General features: G+C 70.2%; 3 protein-coding genes across 3 annotated transcripts; 2 read left to right on the top strand and 1 right to left on the bottom strand.

The window, feature by feature from the left end:
* Nucleotides 1–219: 219 nt before the first annotated feature.
* CHLNCDRAFT_138334 (hypothetical protein) lies at nucleotides 220–4,214 on the bottom strand (the record flags this gene model as incomplete). Its single annotated transcript, XM_005844787.1, has 10 exons — nucleotides 220–425; nucleotides 588–702; nucleotides 858–1,200; nucleotides 1,477–2,027; nucleotides 2,209–2,287; nucleotides 2,467–2,690; nucleotides 3,145–3,318; nucleotides 3,464–3,892; nucleotides 3,990–4,054; nucleotides 4,181–4,214. 10 exons carry the CDS (start codon nucleotides 4,212–4,214, stop codon nucleotides 220–222), a joined length of 2,220 nt encoding a protein of 739 aa, XP_005844849.1.
* Nucleotides 4,215–4,274: 60 nt separating this feature from the next.
* On the top strand, nucleotides 4,275–5,913 carry CHLNCDRAFT_138333 (hypothetical protein; the record flags this gene model as incomplete). Its single annotated transcript, XM_005844896.1, has 7 exons — nucleotides 4,275–4,337; nucleotides 4,523–4,780; nucleotides 4,890–4,976; nucleotides 5,105–5,185; nucleotides 5,334–5,421; nucleotides 5,619–5,690; nucleotides 5,834–5,913. 7 exons carry the CDS (start codon nucleotides 4,275–4,277, stop codon nucleotides 5,911–5,913), a joined length of 729 nt encoding a protein of 242 aa, XP_005844958.1.
* Nucleotides 5,914–14,394: 8,481 nt separating this feature from the next.
* Nucleotides 14,395–16,290, top strand: CHLNCDRAFT_138330 (expressed protein; the record flags this gene model as incomplete). The annotated part of the gene is made up of 8 exons (XM_005844895.1): nucleotides 14,395–14,550; nucleotides 14,703–14,837; nucleotides 14,974–15,058; nucleotides 15,227–15,293; nucleotides 15,427–15,490; nucleotides 15,641–15,735; nucleotides 15,924–16,002; nucleotides 16,219–16,290. The coding sequence occupies 8 exons, from the start codon at nucleotides 14,395–14,397 to the stop codon at nucleotides 16,288–16,290; spliced, it is 753 nt and encodes a 250-aa protein (XP_005844957.1).
* Nucleotides 16,291–16,862: the final 572 nt, after the last annotated feature.

Here is a 16,862-nt window from a genome sequence, read left to right as displayed (position 1 = left end):
GAGTACCTGCGCCGTGAGCAGCCCGGGAACAGATGGAAACTTCTGTCTGCAGCCACGACATCCAGCCACGGTCTAAATGCGGTGTTTGTGCAGGCAATGCAGTACAAACCACCCGTTCGCGCCTAAACAGGCGCCTCCCGGCCGTTTCTGACAAATCCGGGGTTCCATCTAGTGGGTGGGAGCGGGAGCAGCGCGCAACAAGTGTCAGCGTCAGTGGTACTAATGCTCCCCCTCGCCGCCTCGCTGTGGCCGCCGCTCCTCGCCGCCGGCCGCTCCCTCGGCCGCCGCCGCCACCGCCGCCAGGTCCAGCTCCCTCAAATGCTCCAGCACCAGGTCGGCGTGCGGCGCCAGCATGTGCGCGGGCAGCGAGGTGGCCACCGCCGCCGCAAACGCCCCCGCCGCCTTTGCCGCCAGCAGGCCATTCACTGCCAGGGAGGGGCCAGGACAGGCAGGCGAGGAGCGTCGGCAGCGGGCAGCGGCCCACCCACACCTGCGCCTGCACATCCAGCCCCACCAGCGCAACACGAGCATGCAGCCGGTGCCCCGGCAAGGCCCACCAGCCACCAACAAGCAGCCGCCCCACCCACCCGCATCCTCCACCACGAGCGCCCGCGCCGGCTCGGTGCAGCCCAGCCGCCGCAGCGCCTCCACATACACGTCGGGGGCGGGCTTGCCGCGAGCCACGTGCTTGGCGCTGACCACCTGCGCAGCGGGCCAGGCAGGCCAGGGAGCAACGCAGGGGGTGGTGGGAGGGTGGGCGCGCCAGGCGGGCAGGCAGGCACTCTGGACACACATGCCATGCGCCACGCGCCGCCGCCAGCGCCGTGACAGCTGGCAGGGCTGCGCCTCGCGCGCACCGGTGACCGGCCGCCGGCCACACCCCTGGGCGCTCGCCCCCACACGCAGCCCGCCGCCGCCGCTGCCCCCCCCACGCCATCCAGCCTCAGCCGCCAGAGGGAGCGCACCAGGTGTGGGTCTGGGAACAGGCACGCCAGCCCGCTGCTGCCCAGGTTGTGCGCAATCTTCTCGGGGCTGCCGCTGCTGGCCACAGCCACCCCCATGCCCAGCGCCCGCGCCTGCTCCACCAGCCGCTCCACCCCCGGAAACGCGCGGATGCCGCCCGCCGTCAGCTCGCCATACAGCCCCTCCTTCACTGCCGACACCCGCGCAGCCACCTCGGCTGCGGGGCCCCACTCTGCCCTGCACGCGGCGCGGCGGCGGCGGCGCTCGGCCCGGGCCGCCGACAGCAGCAGCGGGCGGCGGCGGCAATGGGCCGCGCGGCGCGCCGGCGGCCCGCCCCGCGGCCTGCCGCCGCCAAAACGGGACACCCGAGGCAGCAGGGCCTGCGCAGTGAGGCCGGGGGCTTGCAGGGCAGCCTGCAGGGGCAGCTACACCCCTGTGGGGTAGCCACCCCAGGGCTCCCCTGCAGGCCGGCCCCCAGCGCACCCGCCGCCCCTGCCGCTCTCCCTTGCTCACTTGTCGAAGCGGCGCTGGTAGTACTCCACGCAGCTGCGCACGTCCATGCCAAACACGGGCTGGAAGTCGGCTGGGAAGGCGTGCGGGATGTCAAAGGCAGTGACGGCCAGGATGGCGCGACGCAGCGCCTCGCAGGACGCGCGCTCGCTGTCCACCAGCACGCCGTCGCAGTCGAGCACGAGGTAGCGGAAGAAGGTGGTACCGCTGGTACCGTCGGCGGCGCCGCTGGGGGTGCCGGCGGAGGCGCCGACGGTGGCGGCAGCAGCGGCGGCAGCACCGCCAGCGTGTGCATCGGCAGCAGCAGGCGGCTGTGGGCCGGCGGCCAGGCAGGCGCGTTGCAGCTGCGCCGCCGCCTCGCCCACGCCCTGCACGGCTGCTGGTGCTGCTCCTGCTGCGCCTGCTGCGCCTGCTGCTGCGCCCGCTGCTGCTGCTGGTGTGCCTGCTGCTGCTGCTGCTGCTGGCCGCGGCTGTGTGCCGTCGCCCAGCACGCGTGGCTGGCGGATGGCTGCTGCCGGGCGCGGCTCTACCGCATCCAGCTTGGAGAGGTGCAGCTGCACGGCGGCGCATGGAGCAGGCACGCAGGGACGCAGGCACGCAGAATGGGTGAGAGTGTCATGACCCTCCAGGCAGGCTGTGGGCAGCTGGCCGCGGCAGGCACCTGCCTGCAGAGGGCGGCCGGCCCCTCGCGGCAGGCTGCCGGCAGCAGGAGCAGCTGCGGGCGATGACGCCCACCTGGAAGGCCGGGGTCACCCACGCGCCGCTGCTGCTCTGCGTGCCAGCCCAGTTGAAGGATCCCAGGCGTGCGCCGCACCTGCACAGCACAGCACAGCACAGCACAGCGGCATGGTTACAGCGTGCATGTGTGGTGGTGATGGTGGTGGTGGCGGTGGTGGTGGTGATGGTGGTGGTGGGGAGGGCTGTGTGCAGTGGGTTAGGCAGGCTGGGGAGGGCTGGCTGGCAGACCCGGGGGCGCAACCAAGCGGGGCGCACTTGGGGCAGTACAGCTTGCCCTGCACCGCGCCCCCAACCACGCTGTCCGCGGCCGCCGCCGCCGCGCCGCCGGCCCCCGCCTCGCACATCCACCGCAGCGGCTCTAGAAACAGGCTGCCGTCCTCAGTGCTGCTGCTGGCAGCGGGGCCGCCGCCGTCGCCCGCCAGCGTCTGGTGCTGGTGCTTGTCGCGCTTGCGCCAGCGGAAGCCCGCGGCGCCGGGGCCCTGCAGGTAAGGGCAGCAGGGCACCGGGGCCAGGGTGTTGCTGTAAGCTCTCGGCTTGCCTGCACGTTCCACCTGCCAGCAAACCCTTAGCGCCGCGTGCCTGCCCAGCACCATCCAAGGCGGGCAGTGGCGGCAGGGAAGTGCAGGACGATGCCGCAGCCAGCCGGGCCGCGGGGCTGCATGCGGCGGCGGCTGCCAGCAGCGGGGCGGGGCCGCCAGCGCGCCCCCGGGGCCGCTGCCCAGCGGCTGCGGCCCTGGCCAGAGCCCGGGCGAGCCACATCATCAGAGGTGTGCGGCGACAGAGAGTGAGCAGCTCCCCAAGGGCCAAAACGCAACCTTGGCAAGAAAATCGACGCCAAGGTGGCACCCCGTTCTTTCCTCCTTCCCGCCGGGCACCACTCTCTCCACGGCTTCTCTACACAGCACGCAGCTGCATTCTTCCCACAACCCCCACCTGCTCCACCTCCACCACGTTGTGGGCTGTGGCCACCAGCGTCCGGCACTTGCGGCAGCGGTACATCGTGGCGCCGCCGCCGCCGCCGCCGCCGCCGCCACCCGCCGCGCCCTCCTGCGGCTGCGGTAGTGCCACCGCGTCCAGCCGCCCGTTCTGCCGGTACTGCTGCGCGGCCTGCGGGGCGGCGGGGGAGGTGGGGGTGGGAGGGAGGCTGGCCGAGAGGCGCTGCCGGTGGCAGCACGCCACCACCGCCTAATGCCAGTCTCCCAGCCCCGCTGCCCGCTGCTGCTCGGTTGAAGGCCCTGCCCCACACGCCCACCTGCTGCAGCAGGAAGCGCTTGTAGGGCACATAGGACTCCTCCAGGCGGCAGCCCATGGCGTAAAACAGCTCCAGCTGCGCCACAAAGCCCGGGTTGGGAGCGGCGGCGGGCGCGGCGCGGCGCACCGCTGCCAGCGCGGCGCCCGGCTCCAGCCCCGGCGGCGGCGCGGCCGCCATGAGGCAGGCCGCCGCCAGCGCGGCGCTGCGGGACACGCCCTGCGCGCAGTGGACCAGCACGCGGCCGCCGCCGCGGGCGGGCCCGGCCCCGGGCGAAGGCCGCCGCGCCGCCGCCACAAACGCCACCGCGGCGGGCAGCTGCTGCAGCAGATTTGCCTCCTCTGCGTCCTCCACATCCACCAGGTGGCGCCGGATGCTGCCACCTGGCGCCAGCGCTGCATGCTGGACCGAACCGGGGTCGTTGAGCACCGTCTGCAGGCGGGCGGCGCGAGGCGGGGTGCGTCTCCGCCGGCGGCAGCAGGAGCACGAGCAGCAGGCAGGCAGTCGGCGCCCCATGGCCGCGCCTCACCACCACATGCGTGATACCCAGCTCCTGCACCCGGTCCAGGCTGGACAGGCCGCCCACGAAGAGCCCTGCAAGCGGCAGCGGCAGGTGGCGGCGGCGCCGCTCGACTGGCGGCAGGCGGCGGGCGGCGGCGGCCAGGCACGGCTGGGGCGGCGGTGCAGCATTGCAGGTTGACATGTGTCGTCACTGCGCACCTGGGGCCACCTCTCCCGCCAAAGGCGGCGGCATGGCTGGCTGCACACGAGACTGGTGGTCAGACGCAACGCCCAGCAAAACGACTTTCAGGGCATGAGATTGGTGGATCGGTGGATCGCTGTAACGCTGTGCCTGGGCATTGGGCTTCAGGCGCTGGTCAGGTTTCAAGAAGGGGAGGAGCAGCGATCTCTCTCCTGTTGCTCAATTTATTGAGTATTCGCCTTGATTTACTAGCTCAACGGCCCTGCCGCAACATGGCGACACCCAACCTTTCGGCAGCTTGTGTGGGCCACCCACGCCTCGCCCAGACCCCCAGAAGAGCGCAGCCATGCTGCTGCCAGCTGGGGAAAGCTGCCGACCAGCCCGGGTGGTGGCGGCAGGCGCAATGGCGGCGGCCTGTGCCTGTGGCGGCGGCAGGACCCTTTGGCAGCCTGTTTGGCGGCCGCAGCGGCAGCCGCGGCAGCCAGCGGCGGCGGCAGGTACAGGCGGCGCCACAGCCTTTCGAGGAGGAGGAGGAGGAGGGCGCCAAGATGATGCCGCTCGATGCCTCCAGCTCGGGCTCCCTCGACGGCAGCAGCGAGGCGCCCTTTGGCCCGCTGGTGCGGCCCTGGCGCACAGCGGGCCTGCCCTTGCAGCCTGCCAGGCAGTCGTTGTCCTCGCCAGCTGCCAGACAGGCGCCTCATGCATGCCCGCCGCCCCTGCCTGCAGGCGCTGCTGGCGGTGGGATTCACGCAGGACGAGTTTCAGCGCCTGCGGCGGCTGCTGCATGAGGAGATGGAAGCAGAGATGGTCAAGGTGGGGCGGGCTGCTTGCTGCCAAGCGGCCCCGGCGTCCCCACCATGAGCTGCTGTCCACCTTATGTCTGCTGGCCTGCCTCCTGTGTGCGACCCGGCGAGCGTGGACCTGGCGCCCTGCGCGCGCAGGTGATCCCCGCGCCGGCTTCGGCCTGGGATGGCACCCTGGGTGCGGCGCTGGAGCTGGAGCCTGTGCCGCAGTTTGAGCAGGTGGGGTGGCTGGCACTCTGCTTAGGCACGAAACATGGAACCATGACACGGGGTGCCACGACGCGCTCTGTGCTCCCCGCTGTGCCCTGGGCTTCCCCCGCCCGCCGAAGCCTAGCCGCTGAGGCCGCCCGCTGCTCTGGCTGCGCAGGCGCCGCTGGGCACGCGGCGCGTGCTGTTCCTGTCGGGTATGTATGCTGCAGAAGTGATGGAGACGATTGCGGCGGTCCGGGAGGCGGGTGAGCGAGGCGGCCTTTGGCTGGGCCTTGGCTGCGGGCTCGTCGGCATGCCGTGTGCGTGTGTGTTGTGGTCCTGCGCCTCGCGCGCACACATGCGGGCCCCGTGCCTCAGCCAGCCAGACCTGCCACGGCCTGCCAGCCCGTGGTGAGCCCCACTTCCTTGGCCCTGCCCCGCTTCCCCCTGCCCCCCGCTGCAGGCCTCCCAGAGGCCGTGTTTGCTGCGGCGGTCCCCAACAACTATGCCCGGCCGCTGGCGGAGCTGGTGCAAGGTGGGGCCCCGCAGCGGTGCCTGGCGCACGTGTGCCCGCTGCGTGCCTGCCGCTGGGCTGGCTGGCCCAGCATGGGCCAGGCTGCCCTCCCCAGCCTCTTCCGCGCAGTCCGCCTGACCATGTCACACTGTTATGGGCTGCAGAGGTGTTTGCTGACCACCAGGCCATGAAGCAGCAGCGGGCGGCGGCGGCGGCGGCCGCGGCACAGGCGCAGGCGCCGTGACGCGCCGCGCGGCGGGCGGCGGCCTCCCCTCGTAGTGTTTCTCCCTGTCCGATGGCCTGCCTGGATGTCGTGACGCCTACAGTAGCCCATAATTGATAGAAACCCTTTTAAAGTCGGCTCCCCGAGAGGAAGACAGGCACAGCAGGTAATGAGGCCTTTGCCGCCCGCCACGTCACCGGCCATGGATGAGCTTCTCTGCAGCATCTGCGGTTGGTGGGAGGCCCCATTCCCGTGGGTTTCTCTCCCTCCTGGCCCACCAGGCACTGTCCGCTTCTCCCACGGCTGCCCGTAGTGTGCTGGCGGCACCCGCATTTCAATGTCGTCGATTGTAGCAGGACAGTTGCTGCTGGCCCTCCTGGCCTTGCTATCAGGGGTTGGAGCTGCCACAGGTGAGGCAGGAGCTGCGCTTGGGCGTACGTGCAAGAGCTCCCTCCCGCCCCCTCTCATGCACGGGTTGGGTTCTGCTGCAGAGAGTTGCTCGGGGAGGGGTGTACGCACGCCGGCGGTGGACAGGGACGAGCTGGTGGACGCGCTGCGGCAAGCGGTGCTGCTGAAAGCAAGCAGACGACTGCTGGCGGGCAAGCCGCCCCCGCCGCCCTCTCCACCTCCACCGCCCCCACAGCAGCCAGCCCCGCAGCCGCCTTTGTCGCCCTCTCCTGAGCCGGCGCCAGCCAAGGTGCGCTTGCCGGGCAGTCCAGGCGGCGCGCCTGCTGCCAGCTGCGGGATCACACGCTCAGCTGGCGGCAGGCACCCCCAACTCGTCGCTGCCGCGCCGCCCCGCCCGCTGCTGCCTGCAGGCGTGTTTGGAGCCGGGGGAAGATTGCTCCACGCCCAGCATGCTGCCATGCTGCACGCCCAGCTCGCTTGGGTTCAACGCCTGCTGCACAGACACACGCGTGCAGCAGGGCAAGCTCTGCTCCATCGTCAACCTGGATGGCTCCTGCGCAGACGGCGTGCCCACAACCCTGCCGCCGGCCAGCCTGCCGCTGGCGCCGCCCGCGCCCGGATAGCTTGGGGCGGCGGGATTCCGGGGCCCGGGCCCATCTTGTATCATCCTGTTTCATTTAGTTGGCGCGCATTGTGAATAACGTCTTTTCACCTCTGGCATTTGTTAACTAGCCTTTTCCACTAGCATTTCCCCACAAACTCCTTCTTGCAACCAGCACATCGTGAGGCCGGGTCGGCTGCTGGGCTGGCAGCCGGCATGCGAGCAGCAGATGAGCGGCTTCATCCCCTGGTGGCTCCAGCAGCCGCAGCCGTGGCCGGCGGCGGGTAGCGATGCCGTGGGGCCAGGCCCCTGCCTGACATCAGGTCTGCCGGCAGCGCGGTGACCACAGCGGGGGGCGGCGGCGGCACATCCGCCGCGCCCTGCGGCGCCCTCAACAGCCGCGGCCGGTGCGGCGCCGCGCGGCCCGGGCTGCCTGCCGGCCCGGGCTGCCAGGCCGGCTGCGGCAGCGCCACGGGCGGGGCCACAGGATGCGGCTGCTGCACCCAGCCGTACCCCAGCTGCCACTCCCATGAGAAGCGGGCAACCCGCAGCACCGGCGGCTGGGCATCCGCCGCGCTCAGCGGCACAGGGATCATGCGGGGGAGGGGCCTCAGCACAAGGTGGCTCCCCACCAGCACAAGGCCCACGCCCCTGTCCCAGCTGGCGGCCTGCAGCCGCGGGACCAGCTGCCCATGAGGTGGCTGTGGGCCCCTGCCACCGCTGGCGCCGGCCCCGGCGCTGGGGGTGGGGGTGCGAGCCGGGCTGGCGTTCGGGCAGCCCCAGGGGGCGGTCTGGCCCCCAAACCCTCCTCTGGCATCTGCCGCCGCCCCGGAGCCCTCCTCTGCCGCAGCTGCCGCCAACTCACAATGCAGCTCTGCCCGCAGCAGCTGGCTGCTCAGCCGCCGTTTGGCCGCAGGCTGCCGCGGCGGCAAAGCGCCCGCGCCGCGGCTCTCGCCCTGTGGCGGCGGCCCCTCGAGGCCGAGCTGCTGCTGCCTGGCTGGCGCAGCAGCAAAGGTCTGCAGCGCTGCTGCGGCTGCTGCTGCTTCTGCTTGAGGGCAGCCGAAAGGCGGCCGCGTGGGGCCCCTCGCTGCACCCGCTGGCGCCGGCATAACGCCTGCCAGCTGAGGCGCTCCGAACCCCAGCTGTGCTGCTGGCGCTGGGGGCAAGGGCTGGGCCACTGGTGGCTGGGACGTGTGCTGCGAGGCTGCCTGCATGTGAGCACTGCCTGCTCCCATCCAAGGCCTGGCGGGGGCGGGGGGCCGGCGGGCACACCGCGGGCGCACCGCGGGCGAGTTGGCGGCAGTGCAACGGCCTTGCTTCCTGCTGTGCTGTGTCCCAGAGGCTTGTGGCTGGGGCTACTTAGCAGCAAGGTCGGCAGGGGAGCCGCTGCTTCTAGGCGCAGGAGAAGGGAGGGCGAGGGGCGAGGCTGTGAGGCTGCCACACTTGGGCCGGGGGCCTTCTCCCTAGCACTAGAGGACGATCTGCAGAGAAGAATCCAGATGGGGAATTGACCTTGGACGAATTGCTGGAAAGATCGGAGGAAGGCATGTGGCTGAGGAGGCTCAAACTGAAGGCTTCATCAGCTGCTCCTTGGAAGAGCAGCATCGGCAAGCAGCGAGCGGAGGAGGCCTCTGTCACGCCGACACGCCAGGGGACCCTGCGCTGGGTGTGCACACCAAACGCTGCTCACTGGCCATGTTTTTTGGGTACATTGCAGGTGCTAAAAGCTGCGCATTGAGCGAGAGCCTTCAAAAGAAACAGCGCGCAGAGAGGAAAATGGGAGGTGAGCGGCATACCGGGCAGCGGCATACCGGGCAGCGGCGACAGCTTCCAAGTCAGCCCCTGCCGCATGCTTTCGGCATGCCGTACGCATTGGCCTTATTCGATCTGTGAGTGCACTCACGCCTTGGGCTCACAGAAACGCACCCCTCGCCTCCCGGGCCCCTCTCGAGCGCAACTCTCGCGTTCCGCCCTCTCGAGCGCGTGGAAGAGTCAAATATGCCGCGGCCAGACTTCCGGGCTGGCGCGCAGTGAAAACAACAGCGAGGAGGTGGGGAACCCGCGATCGGGCGGGTTGCAACGCTGCTTATTCAAGTGCCGAGCAGCCAAAGCTCCCCCAGAGTACAGCGTGTGGCGTTGCAAGGCCTCCTGGACTGGAGCGGGATTGCCTCGTTGGCCGTGGCCGTGCCCTCCGCCCGCCGCTGCCGTCGCCACCGCCCGCAGCTTGCGCTGCTGCGGCCACTGGTGCCAGCGGGAGCTGCGCCGCCTTTTCTGCACCGACTCTTTGGCTGATCCTTCCTTGGCGCGGTGTGTTGCGGGGAAGCTGTGGACACCGGGCTGCGGCAGGCCGGGAAGGCCGGGGGATGCGCAGCGCGTGAGACCGGCAACGCAACAGCAGAATGATCCTGCATGGCAGCAGCAGCAGCAGCCTGGCGAGCCCGGCGGCGAGCCTGCAGGGCAGCGGCAGCGGCGGGTGGGCGCTGCCAGCCTGCGGCGCCACGCGGCCGCAGCTGCTGCCGCCGGCCTTCCGCTCCCAAGGTGGCTCGCCGGCGCTCTATGACGCCCACAATCTGCGTCGAGTGATGCTGAGCCGCGAGCAGCTGCTGGCTGTGCTGCCTCTGGAGCGCGCGCTGCAAGGTGGGCCGGGGCTGATGAGCGGCGTGGGGTGGGAGGGAGGGTGGACGGCCAAATGCGTGGCGCCACAGTGCAGCAGTGTTGGTTGTGCAAGCCCTGCCGCACGCTCACCCACCCCACCCACCCACCCCGCTGTGCTACCCTCGGCTTGCAGGCACAGGGCTGAGCCTGCTGCACGGCCTGGTCGTTCGCATCAAGAACCGCACCTACATCCTGCGACAGATCGACTGCCTGACGCCCGATGGCACGCTGCGCCTCCAGGCAAGCGGCAGCGCGGCTCCGGAATGTGCCGGCACACGCCCCGCCGTGCAGCGGGCGCAGGGCCTTGCACCTTCCGTTGGATGGGGAGTGGAAAGTGGGAGCAGGGCACCAGCTGCCCCCGATAGAGCTGCCGCTGACGGCGCCGGCCTGCTGCTGTGCAGGGCGAGACGATGCTTCAGTGCCCCCCCAGGCATGTGTCTGGCGCCCGGCCCGACGCCGAGGAGGGCGCTCCCACGGATGCAGAGCTTCGGGAGCTTTCGGAGTGCCAGCAGACGGCGGGCGCGGAGCCCTGGACCGTGGCTGAGGTTGGCCCGGGCGCCTCTTAGCTGGGGTGTCCGAGCGTGTGTGTGCCGCGCTGCCTGGCTGTGTGCACCCTCAACGGCAGCTCCACCCTGCCCTGCTGTATCCCAAGGCGCTCACTCTTGTGCTTGTGCCCACTGACGCAGGTAGCGGAGCTTCGCTGGCAGCACTGCCTGGCCACAAAGTGGCCTGCAAAGCTGCAGAGGTGCGCTGATGCGGTCATGCTGCCCGCCGGCACACGCTCCTGCCCCATGGCTGGAAGCGGCCTGCTCACACCATCCCTCTGCTCGCCACAAACCAGAGGTTGGCGCCTTGGGCTGCCCGCGTGCCCACTGCTGCCATCCGGCTGGTGCCATGCAGGGATGCGGCTTCGGCTGGCTCGGCGCTGCCGCCGCCTGCTGCGGTGGCGGCTCTGGCTGCAGAGCTACAGGATGGACAGAAGCCTCTGGGCTACTTCCCATCCATCAGAACAGCCGCAGCCACTCTGCCGCCGCCGCCCCTGCAGCAGCAGCACCACCACCACCACCAGACCATGCCTCCTGGACCGGCGCCGCCGGCGCCAGCCCAGTTCCAGCCGCCAACCGACCCTCGCCTACACCTGCGGAGGCAGCAGCAGCAGCAGCAGCGGCAGCGGCGGCAGCAGCGGCAGGCGGCTTCAAACATCTGTGCCCCCAGCGAAGCGCCCTGGGCAACCCACCAGCCAGCGAGCTGGCAGCAGCCGCTGGTGCCGCCAACGTGTGCAGCGGCCACGGCAGCAGCTGTGGCCGCCATGGATCCAGCGGCGCCGCCCATGAACTCAACAACCCCTGTGATGGATGCTGCTGACCGCCATGCGCACACCTCGCCGCCACACCAACAGCAGGCGGGCCTGGCGCTGCAGCAGTACGGCCAGCGGCCGCCGCCACCTTTGCAGCAGCAGCAGCAGCAGCAGCAGCAGCAGGCTGGGATTCTGGAGCTGCTGCAGGATAGCGATGATGATGAGGAGGAGGAGGGCGGGCAGGAGGTGGCAAATAGCACCGCGCAAGGTGCAGCACCGTCGCTGGCTGCTTCGCCCCTACGGTGTGCCGGCTCCCAGGCTCGGGCGCTGACACCGGCGGCGGGCCCTTCTCCCATCAGACGCTGGGAGGAAGTGCGCTTGGAGGTCTGCTTTGAAAGCTACGACGACAACAGCGGCGACGGCAGAACAGTGCCGGTGCGCGGGCGGTGGTGGCGGCCCGACGGCGCGCCCGGTGGCAGCGGCCTGCTGCCCCCAGGATGCAGGCAAGGGGGCTGCTGCTGTCTGTTCTTGGCACCAGGAATGCCAGCTTCGCAGCAGGAGCCGACCATTCTGCCTCCCCTGCTTGCCTGTCCTGCAGCCTCAACCTGGCAGAGGAGTGCCAGGGCGCTGAGCTGGCGGCGGCGGTGCAGACGTGGCGCGAGCTGGCCGCACCCTGCTGCCTGCTGTGCCCTGCCGCCCCGGATGGAGACCCCGGCGACACCTTTGAAGCGGTGCTGGACATTTTGGAGGCAAGCCCTGCTGCCGGCGGTCGCCCCTCCGCTGCTGCCAGCCCATTGCCATCCCCTCCACTCCCCTTGGGCTTGCCCGCCCACCTGAGCTTCCGACCCGCCTTTGCCCGCTCTGGCTGGTTGACACTCCATTCCACACCTCCCCTCCTCCCTGCTCAGGCCAAGTCCTGTGGCTACCTGCTGCCTGCACCTGGGCTGCCATCCTGGCATTCCGCACAGGAGCAGCCGCGGCAGCTGCTGGCGGCCCCACTCAGCGTGGTGCGGGAGCAGCTGGAGCGGCAGCCGGGTGCGCACCCGCTGCTGGCTGAGCTGCAGCGGCAGGCCGCGGCAGCAGCATGTGCGGCCGGGCAGCAGCAGGCCCTGCTGGTGCTGGCGCTCTGCACAGACCCGCCACCTCAGCAGCAGGGGCGGCCGCAGCGGCTCGAGGCGGGGGCTGCGGCGTTGGAGGAGACAGAGGCGATGGTCAGGAAGCGCAGCAGGTGGGAGGAAGAGGAGGAGGTGGTGGTGGTGGTGGAGGAGGAGGAGGAGGGCGAGGGGCGGGGGAAGAAGCGCGCTGCAGCTCAGCCCATCGCCCGCCTGGACGACCGGCAGCCTGCCGCCAGAGGAGAGCGCCACAAGGCGCGGCGCCTGGGCAGCGGACGCGCTGGCGTGGGGGAGGCGGAGGCAGAGCTTGATGCAGCCGTGGCAGACTTTTGGGTAAGGCTGGCGGGAGGGCGTGCGGTTGGCTTGCGAATGCGTCACAAGTGTCGTGCGTGGTGGAGCCAAGCCGCAGCCCAGGGGCAGAGTCGCCGGTGCTGTGCAGCATTCCTGCCACATCGCTGGTGCCTCCTCCCCTCCCTGCCTTGCCCTGCCTGCCTGCAGGACCCGTCCTGGTGCCTGGAGCGGCGGTGCTTGCAGGTGCTGCAGCGGTGGGGGCAGGGGCGGCCGATGTCCCCCGTCACCCTGCTGGCGCAGGTGCGCCGCGGCAGCCGGCGCGGCGAGAGCCGGCTGCCGCCCTACCTGGCGCTGCGGCCCGGGGACACTGCGCAGGAGGTGTTTTGGTCCTTCCTGCAATCACGCCCGCACCTCTTTGATATTGTTCGCGGCCCTGCTGGCATCCTTCCAGTGCCGGGTGAGCTGCTGGCTGGCAGGCGGCTTGGCAGCGTGTGGCCGCAGCGCTTGCGTTTTGAGCAGCGCTGCCGGCCTGATCCTTTGCGCCAGGCCTTGGGGCCCGGCTGCGGGCGGACGCTTGCGTCGGTGTGTGGGCGAGGCGACTGCTTCACTGGGCGCATCGCCGCCGCTGCCGCCGTCGCAGGCGCCGCCGCATTCCTTGAGTACAAGCGTGCCGTGCTGGATGAGTTAAAGGAGGCCAACCTCCTCAGGCGGGCCAAAGCCACGTGAGCAGCCAGCTGCCTGTCGCTGCTGCTGGCACCTGCCGTGGAGCACGCGTGTGCAAACTGCCGTGCTGTGCTCCAGCAGCGCACTGGCCGTGCCGCTTGTCACGTCCAACTCTGAGGCCCCGATCCTCCTCCTGTCTGCAGGGATCTGGAGAAGGCAGTCGACATACCTGCTGGAATGAGCCGCCAGATGCAAAAGATGGTGGGTTGCCCCGCAGGCGGGCAGGCTGCTGCCGCCATGCTGCTGCTCTCACGTCTCCGACGCATGCACTGCCACGATGTGCTGCTGCGCCTGCAGGCGCGGGCGGACTTTGTCGGTTTCTGCATCAAGTACCTGGCGGACTGCATCTGGACGGACGGCGACGAGCACTGCCAGCTGCGCCCATTCGACACCAGGCGAGCGGCGGCGCGTAAGCGCTTGTGTCCAGCCAGGCGCCTGCCATTGAGATGGGCCCAGCTCGGTGGCTCTGTTGCTCTGTAGCTGAGAGCATGGCAGCCTGTGCCTGCCCACTGCACACGCCCTGCCCCTGGGTCAGCGCCTGCAGGCTCGCTGGCGGTCGTGGCATCACCTTCCAGGCGCAGTGCCGCTTCCAGCACATCCAGCATAACGGCTGCCGGAGGCGGGGCGCGTGCCTCTATGTGAGCAGCGAGCTGGCCCTGCTGCCGCATCGGCCAAACATGGCACGTGTGCGCCTGCGCCAGAGCAGAGCTTGTTCGGCCCTGGGCCGTGGATTGCTTGCAAGGAAGAGTGGAAGAGTTGAAGGTTGAACTTTCTGCAAGTTTCCAACATCCATCCTTTAGCCGCCTCCTCCGCTGCAGTGCCATGCGCCACCTCGCGGCGAGGGCTCTCCCCAGGATCTGGCCTTTGCCAGGCTGCAGGCCTCTGAATCACTGCCCGACGGGCGCCCCGGCAGGGGCAGGAACCAGGGCGAGGGCAGGGGCGCGCGGAGTCAGCACCACAGCCGCAGCAGGAGCCGCGGCAGGAGCAGGAGTGCCCGCACGTGCCACCACAGCCGCCGCTGCAGCCGCAGCAGGAGCCGCAGCAGGCACAGGCGCTCTTGTGACCGCCACAGCAGCCGCCGCCGCAGCCGCGGCAGGAGCCGCAGCAGGAGCAGGCGCTCTCGTGACCGCCGCAGCAGCCACGGCAGGAGCAGCAGGAGCAGGAGCCGCAGCAGGAGCAGCTGGAGCAGGGACACCAACAATCGGCAGCACAGCCGCAGCTGCAGCAGGGGCTGCGGGCAGGACGATGCGGTGAATCCACAGGCTGGAGCAGCAGGAGCAGATGCAGCGGATGGGTCCTTTCCGGGTGCGGTGCAAGCAGGCGACGCTGGAGTGGCAGCGACAGCCCCTGCAGGCGTGCCAGTGGTTACGGCGGAAGCCAGCCGAGCAGCTACCGCCAGCCGAGCCGGCACGCTGATGTCGGCTGTGCAGCAGGCCCAGGCCCTGGCTGCCAGGGCGGCTGGGGCGCCATTCACAGATGGTTCCCTGGAAGGCGCGATTGCCAGGGCTGGTGCAGTGCTGAGGGCGGGAGAGCTGGGCTGCAGCGCTGTGCACAGCGACGGGGGGCTCCTGGTGAGCTTGCCTTGCACGGTCTGCTGCAGTTTCGCGCCCGCATGCATTGCAACACCGCACACCTGGACATGCCACCCCCTTCTTGCGCTCTCGACTACTCGCTAACCAGCCTGCCCTACGGCCTGCCTGCCTGCCTGCCTGCCTGTCCGCAGGATCCGACCTTGGCTGTGGAATTGCGCTGCCTGCAGCTCATGCAGAGAGCGCCGCAGGCGCACGCATCGCTGCTGGAAGCGGCGCAGAGCTCGCCAGGCCTCCCTTGCTACCTGCAGGCTGCGGGCGAGCTGCCCGTGAGTGCAGCGGCAGCGCAGGCAGCCCCCCTGCCATGCTCGCAAGTGCCAGATGTTGGCACCAGATCTCAGCGCCGTTTCCTGCAATGCCCGCCACGAGCCGCTGCCGCCCGTCTCTTCCTCTTTCCGTATGCAGGCGGCCGCGTTCCGGCGCTTCCTCCTGCTCCGGCCTCACCTGTTCACCCCCGGCCCAGATTGCGCCACCTTCCGCCCCGCCCCAGGTGTGCAGCGCGGGGCCTTTTCACGCAGCTGCCTTGCAATCCGAGTCGCGTGCGCGCCTGGTCGGCACTCTTGTGTACGCACATGTGTTGTTGCTGCTCTGTGGTGTGGCCATCAATGCCGCCGCCGACGGCAGCGTGCCACCTGGCTGCCCGGCCCGCGGTGTGCAGGTGCAGCCGGGTTCCTAGAACTGAAGCACCGCGTGCTGCGCTGCCTGATGGAGGATCCGTCCCGCATGTACCGCCGGCCTGTCGGGTGTGCCTGCCCGGCCCTGGCTGGCGTGCTGTGCGCGCCGTGGACCCTGCCAGTGCCCTTGGCATGCTCTGCTCGGCCAGCCAGGCTGCCTGCTGCGCCCGCGTTCCCTGTGCAGCCAGCTTCAGGCCGCCGTGGCAGCAGACGTGGGGGCGGGCCTGGATCCAGCCATGCAGGCGCTGGTGGGTGTTCGCTTGTTGAGGGCGGGCTCTGGCATGCCTGCTGGCAAAGGGCCCGCCAGGTCACACCATGCATCGCTACGCGCTGCCACAACATGCATGCGCCGGCGCTCATCCTCGTCCTATGCCGCTCCGCCCTGCCCGTTCCCCCAGGCGGTTCATAGCTTTGAGGAGTTCTGCGGCCGCTACCTTCGTGACTGCGCCTGGCTCAGTCACGGCTTCCTCCAGCTGCGCCCCTACGCCACCAGGTGCCCGGCTGCCCGTCCTGCCAAAGCTGCTGGCTGGTCGGGTGGGGCCAGTCCCAGAGGGTCCTTCCCTGCAGGATCACCCGGCTCAGCCACTTTGCGCATACACATGTATGTCGTGCAAGCGCTGCTGCAGCCGTGTCGCTGACTTGTGCGCTCCCTGCCGGGTTGTCGGCCGCGCCTGCCTGCAGCGCCCTCCGCTTCCCTCCCCAGTGCCCCTGGGAGCATGTGTCCTCCGGCGGCTGCTATCACGGAGCCAAGTGCCGCCGTGTGAGTGGAAGCAGCTGGGCCGGTCGGCGCCGCCGGCCCCGCCTGCCTGCCCAGCACCTCGTGCCCGCCGCGGGCTGCTGCCGCTGGCTGCTGCCTGCGCCGCTGCTGCCACCGCCGGCGGGTGGAGCTGCCAGGCGGGGAATGGGGAGAATGTGCTGCAGCGCTCCGCGCGACCCCTCAGCCGCCGTTGCCCCACCCTCTCACGCCCCTGCGCAGTGCCATGCGCCGCCCCGTGGGGAGGGCCATCTGAAGGACCTGGTTCAGGTGCGGGTGCGTCGCGAGTCGTAGGAAGAGGAAAGGGAGCGGGCGGCGCGGATGGCAAGCGCATCGCCGCGCAGCCAGCTGCCCGCCAAGCGGCACCTGGACGATGCCAGGCATTGTGATACAGGCATGGCCCAGGCGCTGCGCTGCCGGCAGATGCGCGAGACGCTTGGCACCCCGCGGTGCGACATGCATTAACCGCCGGCCTGGCCGAGCTTCCACCCCCCACCCACCCTGGCCGAGCTGCCTGCCACCCCTCACCCTGGCGGGGGCCCACCCGAGGGGGCAGTCTGCAGCCTCGGGCCGGGATGGTTCCCTTGTTACCCAAAAAGACAGCAGCACAGCAGATCATGAAAGACACAGGAAGGCCTGTTCCGAGAGGAGTGCGCAAGGCACACGTGGGATTGTGTAAAGCGCATGAACCAGCCCATGAAGCAGCGCGTGAAGCAGCGCGCCGAGCGCGTCTGCCCCTTGGGGCGGCAGGCCAACTCATGGGGTCCTTGGCTGGGGGTGGAAAGCCGTGCTGAAAATCAGAGGCAGGGTCAACGCGCCACCGGGAATCAGATGGCTGGTCGGATCAACGAGGTTGGGGGGTGGGT

This window comes from Chlorella variabilis, assembly GCF_000147415.1.
Source record: "Chlorella variabilis unplaced genomic scaffold CHLNCscaffold_20, whole genome shotgun sequence".
NCBI classification, from domain to species: Eukaryota; Viridiplantae; Chlorophyta; class Trebouxiophyceae; order Chlorellales; family Chlorellaceae; genus Chlorella; species Chlorella variabilis.
This window is presented reverse-complemented; position numbering and strand designations above follow the sequence as displayed.